The sequence below is a fragment of the Leguminivora glycinivorella genome, chromosome 12 (assembly GCF_023078275.1).
Source record: "Leguminivora glycinivorella isolate SPB_JAAS2020 chromosome 12, LegGlyc_1.1, whole genome shotgun sequence".
In the NCBI taxonomy this organism is placed as follows: domain Eukaryota; kingdom Metazoa; phylum Arthropoda; class Insecta; order Lepidoptera; family Tortricidae; genus Leguminivora; species Leguminivora glycinivorella.
This window is the reverse complement of record NC_062982.1, coordinates 11,370,529-11,389,115: the sequence shown is the minus strand read 5'-3', so window position 1 is coordinate 11,389,115 and position 18,587 is coordinate 11,370,529. Positions and strand designations below refer to the sequence as shown.

Here is an 18,587-nt window from a genome sequence, read left to right as displayed (position 1 = left end):
TTGCCAATATGTACTGTGTATAAAATGTTGGTATATACCATAGAGGAATAAGTAAGGGAAGAGTTGTAACTCCATACATCAGTAAACGCGAGTTATTTGTATAGGTATAGTTATAGTGACATCTAGCGACAATCACGCGTCAACTAGAATAAATTATCAGTACTGCTACTTGTCAATAGATGTCGCGACGAACGAAGAGTCTAATGTTCACCAATTTTTAGCTAATATTACAATAGTATCATTCAGTATTCTGTTTTCAATCCCTTCTGCTTGTAATATAAGTTGTAAAGTGTTCTAATATAAAATTTTTGGCAGACGAGACACTGTCGACACCTAGTATCGAGTAGCGGTACTGATAATTTACGCTATTTGACGCGTGATTGTCGCTAGATGTGTCTTTAACTATGCCTATACAAATAACTCGCGTTTACTGATGTATGGAGTTACAACTCTTCCCTTACTTATTCCTTTATGGTATACTAGCTTTTGCTCACAGCTTCGCTCGCGTTAAGCCGGGTACTCACTAGCGAGCTGTAACTGTTACCGAACAGATACTGTAACGAGGTTCTAGTGTGTACGCATGTTACAGTTCGGGCTCGCGACGTCGCCGGATCCAGTACCCCGAGCGTACTCATTTAGCGAGCCGTAACTGTAACCGAACAGATACAGTAATGAGGTCTAGTGTGTACGTGTGTTACAGTTCAGGCTCGTGACGTCGCCGGATCCATTTCCTGGAGCGTACTCATTTGTGAGCAGTAACTGTAACCAAAAAGATACAGTAACCAGGTTCTAGTGTGTACGAGAAGGCCACATCACTGTAAAATTAATGGCGAGCCGGATGTATCTGCATTTTTGGATTGTAACTCCACAATGTCGGACGAAGGTGTCTCTCGCTTGTGCAGCATATATGTATATTTATATTTATAGATGCATTACTTTATGATACCTATCGGCCACGAAGAAGGTGGATTCAGAGAATGTACCGGAAAAGAAGTGATCTACTGTAAATAATGAAAAATAAAAAAAATTGTAACCATTATAAAAAATCACTCGAATGAGTACAACCGATTTCGAATATTTAATAAATTTAGGAGTCTACAGGACACTCCTCCATTTCTCCCTGTAGGAGTCTATCAATAGAAGCTATTAAATTTCTCCTCTGACCATTCACTCATGATGAAAAGTTTGACGTTCGCAGCGGATTGTTACAACCTCTCTTCTCGACGTCCACGAGCGCACTGCGAGCGCCCTTTGATTCGCGGCAAAAACCGACAATCGGCTCGCTGTGAGCCGCTCGTGTTGCGTTCGTTGCAGGCTCGTGAACCACGTACACACTATGTTTTTGGCTACAGTAACGGTTACGGTTACATGCAATGTTACAGGTTCTGAAATGAGTACGTTGTAAACATTGGTTCGCTGCGAGCAGCAACGCGTACCGCTCGCAGGAGGTTTGCGAACCACGTACACACTATGTTTTTTGGTAACAGGTCATGCACAGTTACAGTTACAGCTCGCTAGTGAGTACCCGGCTTTAGAAAGAGACAAAATGTAGCTTATGTCACTCTTCATCCCTTCAACTATCTCCACTTCAAAAATCACGTCAATTCGTCGCTCCGTTTTGCCGTGAAAGACGGACAAACAAACAGACACACACACTTTCACATTTATAATATTAGTATGGATACATACCTTCATATAATACAGTACGAGCGCCTGGTGCTGTGTTAAGCGCGCGTCGGGCGCCGCGACTAACTGTCGTAGGAACGGCTCAGTGCTGACACCTTTAGCCGCCTTACAGAAGGCCGTGTAGGCGCCTTCTGCGTCCGACAAGTCCAGAAGAGACAGGCCGAGGATGAATTGTCCTGCGAAGAATATAATTATGTGAAATAAACGTTATAAGCAAAGAATGAAGGGCAATTTACATACAAGTAGTTATGTTTTTTTTAATACCGTGATGGTGTCAATCTTGTATTCGAGTTAATAGTGGGAAAGTCCAACTAACGAGTAGTGATACTATTGTAACGTAGTTACGTTACGTAACCTAGGTTACCTTTTCTTAAAAATAAATAAATTAATTATGAATTATGATTAGATATGAGATGATAGATAGGTTAGAATCGAGTATTATAGAGAGTTACTGTCGAAGTAAAATGTGTAATCACAGTGCATAGTCTGCCATCTCTTGACACAGGCTTAAAACTTTTGAACCTCAGTTTTGACAATTTGGCCCATATTCTTAGCTTGATATGTTTTAAAATGTCAAATATTAATATTAGCGCCATCTAGCTGAGCGTATCCCAATTTATCAGGTTTTTTCGATTTTTGACAAAGTTGCGTTCGAGGTCACAAACTTGGATTATTCATTAGGCCAACATCATAAACAAGTCTGCAAAAATCAGAACTACCGGATTTGACGCATACTACAGATGTATAAAGTTACTGGATTATTACAACACCCCGTCGTTTTTGCATCGGTAGTTAAAAATTAAATATAGGTACTTACGCGAGCAAGCGTTCCATTCGCACCATGGTTCGAGCATGGACACGTAGCTCTGTACCAAACGCGGCTGATTTATAGAAGCCAGCCACCAGCCGAACTCGAAGCCGCCACTCACTGCCCATCTGAATGGCTTTGCTAAGGAAATTTATTAAAACTGTAATATAAATGGTTTGGTTGGTTGGTTTGACGACCGGTCTGGCTCAGTCGGTAGTGACCCTACCTGCTAAGCCGCGGTCCTGGGTTCGAATCCCGGTAAGGGCATTTGTGTGATGAACACAGATATTTGTTCCTGAGTCATGGATGTTTTCTATGTATTTAAGTATGTATTTATCTATTTAAGTATGTATATCGTCGCTTAGCACCCATAGTACAAGCTTTGTTTAGTTTGGGGCTAAGTTGATCCGTGTAAGGTGTCCCCAATATTTATTTTTTTATTTCTTTTATTATTATTATTATAAATGGGCTTACTCTTGGCCACAGACAAAGGCGTGGCCTACGACGTGAGCTCGCCTAGAAGATGCCTGTTCACCCTCGATTTGAAGGTCGCCGGGTTATATGAGCTCGGAAATATAGCCGCTTGCAAGGAATTCCACTACTTGGCAGTGCACATAAGAAGAAGCAAAGCGCTTCGTGCGAATTCGGGGAATATCTGCCAAGTAAGGATGGAAACCGGCCGTGCGTGGTGAATAAACATTTCAATAAATAGTCGGCAAGTATTAATAGTCTCAACTATGCGACACAAAATTTTGAGGTTGCACATTTCAACCTGTTCGTTCTAATCACAAAACAAAACCTCGAGGGCTGTGCGCCGACGAGTCAGTCAGTAAAACTAAAATAAAACGGAAAGGATACAGCTGATGCGCCAGATGGTACGTGAGTAGCGGCAGCGCCTGGTGCCAGTGCGTGCTGGCGCGCGCGAGCGCCAGCTGCCGCCGCGCGCGCGCGCGCCCGCGCCCGCCGCGTACCCCGCCGCCGCGCCGCCCGACGCTGCGACCGCGGAGCCGCCCAGCGCGCCTAGCTTCAGCCGGAACAGCTCGAGGGAACCGGCGCCCCTGTGTTGGGCAAACTATACTGTATTCAACTGTTTTATCAACAGATCATTTAAGGTTGAGAGCCGCGGCAGCGTTTAATGATACTGCGTGCGTGAGAGCGCCCTATCGTACATATACCAAGAGATCACTCAAGTACTAAAACATGCTGTACATGGAGCGCCACTAACGCCCTATCTTGCGTGGGCGACGGTCGCGGGACCGTCCACGCAAGCCACGACGTAACAAGAAAAGATAACCGACGGTGTGTCAATTTTCAGGACTTTGAATGACAATTTCTCCTAACAGGATGAGTTTGGGCCGATATATAAAATATGCGTGTGTTATTTTAGACTACTAGGTAATTTTCCTTGTAGGTAAATTCAATTATTTATTCGAGATAACTACATAAACATACACTTGTACAAGCAATACAGTATCCATGTACTTACACTCGCTGTAAGGTGGCGGCGCGTAGCCACAGCAGCGCGCGGTAGGCCTGCCAGTGTACCGCGCAGTGTCCGGCGCCAGGCACGCCGCCCGCGCCGCGCACGACTCCGAGCGCTACTAACGCCCCTCGAACCACGCGTAACCTGATCAAAAAGTATTAAATCAATGGATTAACTAGCACTACTATGATACAATAAACCAAAGTTTTGTTACATCAGATTGTTTTAATTTTTAGTGTCTACATGTGGTTCTAATTAATTATAAGTTAATTAGTATCAGTGCCATCAGTAGTTCATCACACAAATATACATACCTAATAACCTAAGCACAAAATTAAAATTTTGAAAAAACCCCCGACTGTGACATAGTTGACCGATTTTCATGAAACATGGCTAAGAACACTCCCGACTGACTCAGCTTTCAGACAAAAAAAACTAAATCTAAATCGGTTCATCCGTTCGGGAGCTACGATGCCACAGACAGACACACACACAGACAGACAGACAAACAGACAGACAGACAGACGGACGGACAGACAGAAAGACAGAAAGACAGACAGACAGACAGACGGACGGACAGACAGACAGACAGACAGACAGACACGTCAAACTTATAACACCCCTCTGTTTTTGCGTCGGGGGTTAAAAAGTAGAAATGTATATAAAAATAAGACTTCATAACTTCATTAGGCGAGTCTACACAGAACGAGCAACGTCGCGAGGCAATGTTCTGCCTCGACAGGCACATGTCCACAATCCACATTGATCATCTGCCGCGCGAGGACATTGCCTCGTGTCGCTGCTCGCTCTATGTGGACCGAACAACACTGAAATTACAATAATAGAATAATAAGAAATATAAACATAGTCACCTCATTTCAGCCATCTGCCGAATGGATTCTGTTACAATCGAAACACCGAGGTCGCTAGCAAATAAACTATCGTATTCGCTTAGGTCTTCTTCTTCACCTAAAATAAAATTACAAGAAAACTATATATTTTAGAAGAATGTTAAAATATCCGTTTTATCCTCTGTACGTCTCGGTAAGAATTAATAAATATGATAAATGCACTGACTCAGGTTTTACTTACATTTAGATGTGTCTATGTCGGGTACGTCTAGCCTCAGTGCGTCGTTTAGCTCCAAGACGGCATTTTGTAAATCTTTGATGGGTTCCAGGACTGCTTCCAGCTCGTCTATCTGGCTCGGAGCTAGCGTCTGAAAAAATAAGTAATGCTGTAAATCATATCAGCTGATACTTTGATATTTGTTTCTTAATTACCTGCTTATATTTAAAACGGCGAGTTGCATCAGTAAATCAGATATCTAAGACCTGAGTATAGTTGTTACTTTCCTTCCGTGGGTTCTTTTGCTTCATGCGATGCGCAAATGGATGCAAGATTTCTCGCAAAATTTCGTCGCTAGAAAGGTTTTTATATTTATTTCCACCATATGAATATCGATTTCGGGAAAAAAATAAAATGTAAAAAAAATACAGCATGCCTGGTGGTTGAGGGATAATCACAGAACACCCCACTAGAAGCCTAATGCAAGCGATATTGTTCGAGACGCAAATCACCAATCCTTGCGGGGTGAGGCGGGCGCGCACGGTGCTGCCATTGGTCGTTTCAAATAATGGCGCGCCTTTACGATTAGCAGTAGGGATGGGAATGGGACATGTCTATTATAGACAATGGTACCGGTACCAGTACTGTGGTGAATTTGTTTTGCAAAAAATTATAATATTATAATTAAATTATAATAAGGCCTAGTTACCCTTCGGGTTGGAAGGTCAGATGGCAGTCGCTTTTATAAAACTAGTGCCTACGCCAAATCTTGGGATTAGTTTCCAAAGCGGACCCCAGTGGCTCCCATGAGCCGTGGCGAATGCCGATGCCGGGATAACGCAAGGAGGATGATGATTGTGATAGCACCTCAATAAAAATCATTCTAGTAACTAATAACTAAACTGTGCATTTTTACTTACGTTTACTAAGTTAAATTACCAACTAAATATTCTAAACGAATCAATCAACTAAATAACACTACAGACTCTACAGATTCTAGATAATTATTCACAATTACAAATCTGCTTTCTTTTATATTTCATAAAATGGTAGCACATGGTACGAAGTTCCCGCAACAGACATAAACTAACATGGCCCCATCCCTAGTCGTTTACGTGAAAGGGATAGCATATCGCATTGTTAACTAGGCAAAAGGGATGGCCGCGCCTCGGCGCCGCTCAGTACAACCATATTGACCAGTATAAATGAACTCCGCGGATAATAAACAATATTCAACAAAATAATTAATTTGACTTAACTGTGGAATGTTATTCCATCTTTTTTATATGTAGAAGTGTTAGAAGACTTGCCACACCACTTTATGCTGCAAGAGACCATTGTTTGCAACCAAATTTGATTATTTAAGATTTTTTCCCGAGCGGACACGAACACTGTTAGCGGGTCGTATACTTGGGCGCTACTGATCGGTGTCGCGTGCGTTCAAACTTTTATAAACCTGATTTGTCGTATGCTTGGTGACCGCGAGTCGCCCTGTAAGGGCCGTCTTGTTGTATTGGTCTGTGGGGATAATTCAGAAATGTTATGCTGTTTTGAGTTATCCTTAGCTGTTAGTCAGTTGTTAAATGTGGTCTGACTGAAGTCGCGGTAAACGGTTAGGTAATCGATCTTTTTTTTTTTTTTTTTTTTTTAATTTCTTAAAATTAACACTAACATACAGGCTGTACATGTTAATTGCGTAGGAGGGTAGTATTACAGACTTAAACAATAGAATATAAACTTAAAAGTCAAATATGACTAATAATCAAAGACATATGTAACTCCGTATAGACGGATAAAGTCTAAGAAAAAAACGTACCTCAAAGCCCTAGAGAAAAGGGTACGGTGGCCTAGATGGCGTTACACCTTTGGGGAACGCTCGGATAGATGGCGCTAATATTAATATTTGACATTTTAACACATATCAAGCTAACAATATGGGCCAAATTGTCAAAACTGAGGTTCAAAAGTGTTAAGCTGGTGTCGAGATGGCAGTCTATGCACTGTGATTACACATTTTACTTTGACAGTAACTCTCTATAATACTCGATCCTCTTTGTCAGTAGCTAATGGAACTTGGAGTTGTATTAGATTCCAGGTATCGGCTGCTTATCTAAAGGGATTGCGATTCCGTGCTGTAAAACATGTCCAAATTGCGGTCATTGGCCAGTATTTCAATTAGAAGAGTTGCACGGAGAGTGTGATAGAGCACGAGTTCGTGCAGTCGGGATAGCGAATAGTTTGTCGACGGGGGCGGAGTTCTATGCCAGTGATGGTTTAGTTGAAGCGACCGTCAGCGAGTAGCCTCCGCGTTCACAAAGTGTTATACCGCATTTACATTAAGCCGAAGTAAGCAGGGAAGTGTGTAAACGCGATACTTCTCATGCCACTGCCATTGCCACTCGCGCTCCCCAAAATGGCAGTTTTTTTGCGGAAGTTAAAGGACCGGCAGCGCGAGTTTACATTTTGCCCCGTCGTTCAGTATTCGTCTAAAATAATTTTATAAAGTGAACTTACAGATTTCGATCCATTGCGATGGACAGATATCATCCACCATCTATGTTTACGACGAATTTTTTTTTTGTACTCGATCATCATCTTCCTTGCGTTATCCCGGCATTTGCCACGGCTCATGGGAGCCTGGGGTCCGCTTTGACAATTAATCCCAAGATTTGGCGTAGGCACTTTTTTTGTACTCGATATCTTTTTAAATATCTCTCATTATTTGGAATCGCAAATATACACAGTGCGGCCGCTGTAATTACTTCCACGTCCGCCGTTGCTGAATCTTTGAAGCGAAGTGAGAGGCAGGGCAGTATGTAAACACACACTGCTCTCGATACCGCTGCAGCAGTATTTGGGGAATTATTGCCGGCAGAGCGAGAGGAGCGGCAGGGACTGAAGGTAAATGAGGTATTAGAGTTACCGGCAAGCCAGAGGGCGCGTCCTGCTCGGGCGGCGCGAGCAGCAGATGCAGCAGGCGCGGCAGCAGGCGGTGCTGCGGCGCGGCGCACGCGAACAGCCGCCGCTCCAGCTCCGCCGCCCCGGCCGCCGTGGCCGCGCGCTCCCACAGCGCGCCCGCCGCCACCACGCGCACCGCGTCCGAGGACAGCTCGCCGGCACCGCCCATTCCTGAACCACAATCATCATAACTGGCCATTTTCGGGTGAACAATCGTCAAAAATATTTTTCCTATGTTTTTCCTACCCAGAATCATGAGCCCTTTCGATTTAGGACAAAAACAAGAGACAAAAAAATGGTCTCAAAATTTTCTATTATTTTGCATACTTTCCACTTTGTAACCGCTGTACAAAGTGTTTGAAAAATGGTAGCGAAGTGGAAAAATTAAATTTGGGACGCTTTTTTTACCTAGTAGGATTGAAAGGGCTCGTGATTCTGAGTAGGAAAAACATTAAAATATCGTCACAACTTTTAAAAAAACTTGTATCTTCGTCTTTCAATGAAAAGAGAATTGTAGTAAGTATGTATGGAATGCATATAGACTTACTGCGTTTTAACTTTGAGGAGCAACGTGAGATACGAGATTTTTTCAAAGTAGTGACGATATACTTATTTTAGAAAAAAAAATTTGAATCTTTTTTCGCAAAAATGCCCAACTCCATTTTGCGTAATATAATATGAAACCCAAGCGACGAACAGGTTTCCATGACCAACCGCCTCCCGCGCGATACTTTGTATAGTTAACGGCCATGAATAATTTAGCAGAAGCAGAAGTCAGCTGCCACTTTGTTGGTGGGTTGAGGAATAGAAGCCACCGAAACACGTAAAAGTATGAAACGGGAGGCGCTGATTGTGTTCTGCATGTTGCCGTGGATGCCATTTTCGAACCCACCGACGAATTCACAGCTGACTTTCACGAAGGTTCATTATTCATGGCCGTTAACCTTTCAACGAAGTATCACACGGGAGGTGATGATCACCCATTTTTCGCCTGGCCCAAGGTCTATAAGATTTTACTTCGTACACTTAGTAAACTAACTATGAAATTGCCATAACTAATATTTAAAGTCACACACAGGTCGAACGCAATTAATTAACATTATTTTACCTTCTGCGTGTGACTTTAAATATGTGTACAAAGCGCGAGAACTTAGTGTTATATTGCCATTACTGTTTCTGCATCAATTCATTTTTGGGTCGATTACACCAAACCGTCTGTCACCGTTAAAGTGTTCGCTAGATTTTATCGTATTGCAAGTTCCATAGACCTCTACTGCGTATTTGTGCTATGGACACAAACCTGAGTCCAACGCGGCTACATCTGGCGACAACATCATACGCTCGAGCGGTTCCAGTTCTCTGACCAGAGAGATTCCCGCGCGTCCGACTACACCGCACCACCATCCGTTGTCCATGTCACAGCTCTGCATAAGAAAAATATTTACAACTGTAAAGTGTTCACAGTTAATACAACGCCTGTTCAGACAATATTACCTAATCGTTTATTGAGTCAATCCGCGGCAAGAGTAACACGACATTCAACACATTCCATTAAGACAGACATTTTCCACTTTTAAATTTATTCTAAGAGTAACACGAGTCACGATTTTGTGGCATATTCTATTTATTCACGATGCAAGTTTAAGTGATAATCTATCTCTAAATAAGTGTTACTTTCCCGATATATGCATAGATCCTTTCATTTGCAGCTGTAGTTCAAATAAACAGTCAATGAAGTCGTGATTCACGTTACTTTTACGTGGATTCACCCTATTACATATACTTAAAATTCTGACATTTAATTCAGTAAGTACTGATAGTGGTTTTGGAGCCTAAAATAGCAAATGATAATGATGTCAGTCTTTGTATAGAAATTGTAAAATTGTCACCCGACAATTTTACAAAAACTTTTATTTAACACTAGGTTTTCCCGCGGCTTCGCTCGCATTATAAAGAGACAAAAAGTAGCCTATGTCACTCTCCATCCCTTTAATTATCTCCACTTAAAAATCACGCCAATTCGTCGCTCCGTTTTGCCGTGAAAGACGGACAAACAAACAGACCATGACACAGGATGGAACCATGATAAAATTAGTAAATAGATAAATTGTGCTCACCGATTTAGCAACCATTAGTCCCAATGGCTTTTGTAGACCCTCCATGTACTGCATACACCAACTGTACAAATCCGACCAGCATCTGAACATGAAAAAGAAACTCATTATAATCAAGAACATTGGCTGTTCCAAACATTCAGAGTATTCCGAGTATTCCGACTGATGAGACGATGCCGCTCATTTTTATGGAACAGCTAATAAAAGTTGTTCATTATGACCTCAAAAGTCACTATGCCATAGTATGACTGCTCTTTTTTATTTCACCCTGTAAATCTCTTTGAGGGCGTCATTTATCCTGGCCTTGAGCCAATCTTATCTAGAAGTGATCCACATCTTCCGAATATCGTCCATCTAAGTGCGTTTTCACATTATCCGATCCGATATCGGATGTAAGACCGATATCCCATACATTTAAGCCGTCATCTTTGATTTTTGCCTTGAAATCCTTCCGACATCCTCTATCGGATCGGATAATGTAAAAACGCACTAACGCCTGACGGACTCCTTTAGTTAACCATGCATAAAGCTTTAATAGAGCAGGGGGCATATATTTGCCACCATAGTTTAGACTTTTTTTGACAATTTGACAGAATTCAAATTTGACTAATTTCCGCAATTCTCGGTGCGGCGTCGGATCTCGGCATTCCTATCTTGATCTTGACGTTTGATGCAGCGTCTAAGCACGCTTTATCCTCTCTCTTCTGTCCGGTCTCTTTGCCAATCGGAAATATACTAACTTGTGCATCAAGTGGTTGTGGTCGGGCGAGGCGGCGCGCGCGGTAAGATGGCGCAGACGAGCCTGCACGGCGTTCATGGCCGACTCGCTAAGGTCGCCTTCGCTCGCTGACTCGCTGCTGCCCCACGTTCGTCGGTAGATCTACAGGAAATAAAAATGTTATTATCGATTTCAACAGCGACCACAGAACAGGCGCAGACGGAGATCGGCTCCGAAAAAGTAGATGCACGACGTCGGCATGCTGTAAATTGAAAAGGTGCTCGTACACACATACATTATAGGCTAGGCCATTTACAGCAAACAAGTTGTCCGTAGCAAAAAATAGTCGTTGCTCTTGCCACTACACCAACTTGCATCTACAATTAGTATTATAAACGTAGGTATCATGACTAGTAACTAGTACTCACGGCTAGAGCCTTCCGCACCACCTGCGGCGGGAACAGGCCCGGCGTGAGCAGCCGCTCGCGGTACTGCTGGTGCGAGGACAGCACGGGCAACGGCGGCGGGGGTTCCCGGGGTGCCACCATACGCCATGACACCTCCGCGCTTAGGGTGCTGCCTGTGGTAATAAAAAAACATGTCAGTCCAAGTCCGGCCCAGAGCGATTGATGCACAGCAGAGATCATCGGCTTTTTAAACAGCAAGGAGTCTCAAATACTCAAACTTCGGACTCAACTCGAATCGTGCCCTACGGACTTCGCATCTTCTGCTTGAACTCCATCACCACTACCAAATAATAAGGGCCGGTTGCATCAAAACGTCTGTCATCGCTAAAGCATTCGTTAAATTTAATAGGCTACTTTCCTCCTAGTCAAAACAGCTTCTTTTCAAGAACTGTCAAAACGATTTTGAACGTCTTGCTAATATGGAGTTAATATCAGGGCCCGTAACTTTCATGCCGATGACATCAATTTGACGTCACGCTACATATGGGATGATTCAAATAGTTCTATTGTAATAATTAATCATTATTCATTAATCAATTTAATCGTTTACAAATGACTTCAAAAGTAAGCTATTCATACGTGGAATAATTAATACCTACTCGATACGTGAAACGAAAAGAAAACAATTTGTTTTGTTTTTATAATTGATTGCAATATGGTACAAAACTATTTAATAAAATGTATGTATAAAAAATAAACAAATAATTTAATTTACTTTTCAAGTATCAAGTAGGTATTAATTATATCACGTATGAATAGATTAGTTTCGAAGTTATGATTAAAATGATTTATGAATAATGATTAATTTTTAAATAAAACTCTGAATCATCTTATATTCAGTGTGACGTCAAATTTATGTCATCGGCATGAAAGTTACGGGCCCTGGTTAATATGAATTGAATTGAGTGACGTCACGGTCAACTGATTTACTTAATATATTTCTATATGATTTTTAAAATATAAATTGGTGTTCAAAATAACTGCTGTCTCTGTTTTTCTCAAAATTATCTGATGCTTTATTTCGTGCATGTAATAAAATAATTTATTTTAAGTACAGTCAAGTTTAGGGAATGCAATCTCGACGAGATTGGGGCCCAGGCGAGATCTCGGGAATTCATGAAACCAATCTCGCGAGATCTCGCCAATTTCGAGATCTCGCGAGATTGGCCGGTTTGTGGGTTTATTCTTGTAAATGATCACAATATAGCAATGAATAAGGATAACAATAATAAGAATGATTGCTATTATGAAACAAATATTTATATTGATTATTTTTTCATATATTTTTTTATGTATTTTACATTGTTTAACATAAATTATGTACCTCACAACTCCCAATATATTTTATTAAACTTTGAAGTATAGATTATCATGTAAGAAAGTAAAATAAAATTATTCACGAATGAGTAAAAGCGTGCCAAATTCGAATTCGTTGCCATGCCAACACACACAGTAGAGACTACTTAAAAATTCCGCAACGTATGCCTTTATTGATGAAAGGATAAAAATTTAACATTATAAAAGTCAAAGTTATCCCTACCATCATTAAATAGACCCACATAAGAAACATTAGCTGTACTCAATTAATTATGACTAGTTGACTACTAATAAATTACATAAAAATATTAGACTACCAATACAATACGCTTCTTAAACCCGACAGTTAAATAAGAAACTAAAATATAAAGAAAAACATATATATATATATATATATATATATATATATATATATATATATATATATATATATATATATATATATATTAAAGGACATACGGACGGACTTAAAGGACATTCTTACACAGATTGACTGAGTCCCACGGTAAGCTCAACAGAGCTTGTGTTGTGGGTACTCAGACAACGGCATAAATAATATACAAGTACTTAGATACATAGAGAACATTCATGACTCAGGAACAAATATCTGTGTTCATCACACAAATAAATGCCCTTACCGGGATTCGAATCCAAGACTGCGGCGTAGCAGTCAGGGTTACTACCCGCTGGGCTAGGCAAGACCGGTCGTACAAAAATATAATAATAACATATTCAAAAATATAATATATAGTAGTGTGAATATTTAAAGAAGAAATAAAATAATATACATACATACATACAAACATACATACAATCACGCCTGTATCCCATAAAGGGGTAGGCAGAACACATGAAACTACTAAAGCTTCAGTGCCACTCTTGGCAAATAAGGGGTTGAAAGAAAACGAAACTGTGACATTGCAGTGACAGGTTGCCAGCCTCTCGCCTACGCCACAATTTAACCCAAAATAATATATAATACTATAATTTGATTTTTTGAGTGTAAAATAGAAATTGTTATTGGTTGCCTATTTTGTAGGCTTCTGCTCTCTCAACATCCAACAAAACTGTGTGCACGAAAATTCGTAAAATAGATGGTTATATACACAGAGCTGTAAGTTTAAATTAATACCATAATGGCGAATCAAGCCCTGGCTGACACCCTTCGAATTATTTCGAAACGGTCTGAATCTGTCATTCGTCATTCCGAACTGAGATAGGTAAATTATTGAGCGAAATAAGTGAGTTGAATCTCTAGATCTCTACTGAATTAACGAGTTGGCGAGTTCACTTAAATGATATAGTTCATATAAATCACTTACAACTTGCGAACGAAACATGTGTAGTCATTTCGCGAGCTTCGAATAAGACGTTTTATGCTTGAGTTCAATCTCGTTGATCTCGCGAGATCTCGTCGATTTTTCGGCCGAGATCAATCTCGCTAAAAATGACCGAGATCTCGTACAAAAGAGATCTCGCGAGAACGAGATTGCATTCCCTAGTCAAGTTGCCTATTGTATGGGATGTTCCCTATGGAACGTCTATACGTCTGCTGCGTGACGATGATGTGCCTGTCAAATGTGGTTGATGCAACTGGCCCTAAGTGTATGATGGACTTTGTTTCGTCTTTCGGCGCGCCGTTCTACATACTCCTATGCTGCTCGTCGTGCAGTTAAAGGCAGGAAAACATATTCTCAAAGACCTGTCAGACGATGGCTTGCTTATCAAACAAGACCCTGACAGGGAAGTAGGATTTGTGATTCGGCATTCAGCTCCAAAATTTTGAAATAACAATACAGGCCTGGATTAGAAACACCAAAGAACAAATTCGTTACCAAATCCTAATGTTCCTTACTTGTTATAATAGTTTCTCCGTCAGGTTGACTCCACAGGGCCCAAATGACGTCGCTGCCATCGCCATAGCCTATGGTGTAATCCAGAAGATCCAACTGCAACATAGGATAATATTTCTAATGATAAATTTTAAATTATGGAGATAGTTCTGCTCCACTATAATAATCTATCTCACAAAAAAATGTATTCATTTCTCAACTTGAAAGTTCTCACTTGGGAACCTTTCAATCCACATGAAATTGTCATTCAATTTGAAACTTCATTTGTCATAATTTAATTCAAAATTAAAAACAAAAGTCATTCATTTCACCGACAATTTCATGAGGATGAGAACGTTATCGTGTTAAGTCATGGTCAGATTTTTTAAGATACAGCAAATAAATTTATTTCCATTTGTCTACCCATACCTCTCTGACCTTCCGCCATACATGAGAAGGGAACACATAGCATATACCACCAAATATGCCGAGATTCGAAATGATATTGAAAATGATGTCCAGATTGAGCTCTGGACTAAAGTTAGGTACGAGACTAATACCTCTACTGGCATACGTGACTAATGTATCTGTTTGGCCTGGTTGTCTTTTGGTGCCTACTATTGCAAGGTTCATATAGCATCTCACCTGCGGTCCAAAGATGCGACAAACGTGTGAGAACTTCACGGCGCCCGCGCCAGCGTCCATCATCTTCATGACGACGAACTCGCATTCGTTGGGGAACGAGAGGTACGCGACTAGAGTCACGTCTCCATTTGGACCGGTCGTCTTTTGTAGCATGTGACCGTGTGCTGAAAATTAGAACGTTGTAAGATTGTCTTGCCTTTGCACATTTTATAAAAATAGTTATTTTTTGTAAAGTGGTGGTTACAATGTCAGCTCACCGCTGCAGGCCGCTGCCGACCGCTGCCAGCTGCTGCCATTCCGGTGTGAGCCGACTCAGCCGACCCTAACAATACGAAGGGTAATTTTTCGCACTACATCTGTGTTCTAGCTCTTTCAAAGACATCTCATCTCATACTGGAGTTCGGCTCTCATGAGAGTCATGAGGGCTAGACTTTAGACACAGATGTACCGAACAATGAATTTGACTCATTCTTTGGACTTGGAGGTGCAGGTCATGATAATCATGATAAAGTACTCACGGGGCGGTTTCGGCCGCACTACGGTCTGCGACAGCGGCGGCGTGACGACGGCCGGCGCGCCGCCGTCGTTGATGGCCCACGCGCGGAGGCACGCGTCGCCGCATATCGCTATGGCTAGGCCGTGCGTGAGCACTACGCCGTATGTTTCTATGCTGTCTATGTTCTTTCCTCTGGAATTAAACAGTAATTACAATATTGGTCTTTTAGTAAACAAAAAACAGTTTATTAGATGGCCTAATGATATATACACACATTACACACTGCATTTTTATCATTCCATGAAGCAGATTGTTTGCTATTGTCACGCACAATACACACGCCACACGCGCGTCGATGGCACGTCTACATCGATATCGATGTAATTGTGCAATGGTCTAGTGGTGCATCTTACTTTACTTACTTAAATGCTATTTGCGCTCAGTGCAATGCTGGCGGTTTCTTGTTTTGGTTATAATACGAGTATGTATAATGAATAGAATACCTACATAATTATATGATTGTTGCATTGTATAACATCTACCGCGGAATGGAATAGGTATCGAGACAAACCTTATTGGTTTAACGATACTATGTAAATTAATTAGAGATTTATGTTTGTAATTACCTAAAATAAATAAAAATAAAAAAAAAATCTGGCTCGCATTGAATTGTGGCCAAGGCTCGAAAAAAAACGCACATTTATTATTATTATTATTTGTTAATGCACAGGCAGCTCAAAGGTGATACAAGCATGTCAATGTCCTGAATGCACTTGTGTTTTGTCGATTCAATAAATATTTGTAGTCGGTTTTTAAAAGAGCTCACCGTAGGTGCACTGATTATGGTTTCGGGCAAACTGTTCCACACTCTTACTACGCGGTTAGATAAGAAGTGACGTCTAGGGTTGCTACTACTCTGTGTCCGTGTCAACTTCAGGGAATGTCCTCTCAATCTGTCACACACACTCTGAGTGAAAATGTCACTTAGTAAAGGTACATTATAGTGGGACATTTTACATATCTCTTTTTTCAGTTGCTTTGATAAATAATTACAGTTTACCTAAGTGCTCCAGTGATGCCAGACAAAAATCTTGGCACCGTAGACTCCCTTTTCAGCATTGTAGTGACAGCGGAACCAGCCACAGGCAGCTTGACCAGCAACAAGCCACCTTCTCCGCCATAGCCAAAAGCGAGGGCAAATACCGCTTCACCATTGTCCAGGAGGAGGGAAGCACATGTGTGTGCTACTCCGGTTGCTGTAAGTACGATTTATAAGTCATCATATGGAAAAGACAAATAGTACTGAAAGTAAATAGTGTACAGGTAAGACTGTAGTTTGCTTAAGGGTAAAAAAACATGGACATATAAGTTTTTGGTTTAATATTTTATTTTTGGAAAAAAAAATATGGAACTTAGAATACACTTTAGCCCCTTATTCATAAACATACTCTAAAGTTATCAAGCTGATAAAGTTTGTTTGTCCCTTTCCAACGTATTGGTGTGGTGTGATAGAAAAGAACAAACTAACTTTATCGGCTTGATAACTTTAGAGTATGTTTATGAACGCGCTGACTGTCATCTTAGTCATCTAATATTAATCTACAAATACATTAGGTAAGAAACTTACTTGGATTTGAATACTGGTTGAGAATGTGGTAATTGTTAGGATTATTGATGGCGCCAGTGTCATGGAATATTGAAGGTGTGGAGCTGCTCATGGAACCAAAGGTAGACTGCAACAAAAATAATAATTATGTTGGTAAGGGAAGACAAATATCCCTAAATCTCACATGGAAGAGGGAGCTTTTAAAGGAAAAAAATAGTTTCAAAAATGGAAAGAATCAGATTTTAAGTTAAACATGTTTCTAGATTACAAATCTGATGCAATTCTTCTTCTTACATATTAAAATAAATAAATAAATTATAAGTGACGTAAAAAAAATTGTTTTTGTCCTATGGTAATCCATTAGCACAAAAGAGATTTCTCTTGGTTCGGAAGAATAATAAAAACCCTCATATAATGAATGGACACCCTCAATGGACTAAAATATTATTTGTATATAATAGTGGATCCAACTGAAATCCTATCACTAATCTTGTATAGATGAATCATATTTATTTAAATTTATATCTCAAAATATTCTTTCACACATTCGTGGACATATATGCTATAGCATATGCATAGTCATTTGTTTCCTGTCCTATGACAAATGACATCACATGTTAATAAATAGCACAAAATGAGTAGGTACCTTTTTATCAATACTTTCAGGATGTGGAAATATGAGTCTATGGACTGATGACACAGTTGCAGCTAAAATAACAATGTCCTGAGAAGCTATCCTTTCATACACAGACATCCCACTGAGGGGTGGTGTTCCAGGAGCCACTTTGCATCGTAGGTTACTGCTGGTTAGGTTAACATCTAGCGAGGCCTCTGATAGTTCAATAGCATCTGATGTAGTTTGCCTAAAAAAACAAGATATTATTTATAATATTTTCATTTTGTAAATATGATAAATTTGTCAGATATTACTTCTCAACATACCAGTAAATAAAACGATTTCTAGTGTTGGCCTTCTTTGAATCCTTATACCAATATCCTCCAGCTCTCTGAGGCAACTTGATGTCTTGTAATGTGCTGTGTGTACCACCTAAAACACAATACGATTATGAATCAATTACAAGCAGCAAATCCAGTAAACTTGAAAAACCTTGCAAAACGAGTTCTGACTATATAAAATAACAGTCTAGTGATAGGAAAATACAGTAATACAAGTAAACAAACAATTAACTTGCCTGTGTTTAGAATAACTTCTTTCCATTTTTCAGGTACGTTGCTAGTAGGAGTTATTTCTTTGAAAGTAATTGGCACCGCATCCACAAACTCCATTTTTCAAGTAAACACGAAAACCCAAGAGGTAATTTTATAATTCAATGTAGTTTAAAAGATAAATCAAAGGTTTAGGTTATACGATGCAACTGAACGTACGGA

The 18,587-nt window shown here is 40.4% G+C and overlaps 2 protein-coding genes across 2 annotated transcripts in view; both read right to left on the bottom strand.

The window, feature by feature from the left end:
- The window catches only part of LOC125231988 (nuclear pore complex protein Nup160 homolog), a 12,708-nt gene extending 10,344 nt beyond the window's left edge, over positions 1-2,364 (bottom strand). Inside the window, exons 1-2 of the mRNA XM_048137595.1 lie at positions 2,352-2,364; positions 1,690-1,862 (exon numbers count right to left, since the gene is read on the bottom strand). Coding sequence (XP_047993552.1) covers positions 1,690-1,862; positions 2,352-2,364 — 186 coding nt within the window. The remainder of the gene's footprint in view (positions 1-1,689; positions 1,863-2,351) is intronic.
- Positions 1,843-18,587, bottom strand: LOC125231570 (nuclear pore complex protein Nup160 homolog). Its single transcript, XM_048137029.1, has 19 exons — positions 18,392-18,587; positions 18,141-18,246; positions 17,845-18,061; positions 17,220-17,325; positions 16,653-16,848; positions 15,615-15,784; positions 15,097-15,260; positions 14,475-14,568; positions 11,264-11,415; positions 10,858-10,997; positions 10,121-10,202; positions 9,304-9,427; positions 7,969-8,174; positions 5,070-5,196; positions 4,850-4,946; positions 3,981-4,121; positions 3,353-3,552; positions 2,504-2,622; positions 1,843-1,862 (listed from the first exon to the last, which is right to left on the bottom strand). Exons 1-18 carry the CDS (start codon positions 18,483-18,485, stop codon positions 2,612-2,614), a joined length of 2,427 nt encoding a protein of 808 aa, XP_047992986.1. The 5' UTR covers positions 18,486-18,587; the 3' UTR covers positions 1,843-1,862; positions 2,504-2,611.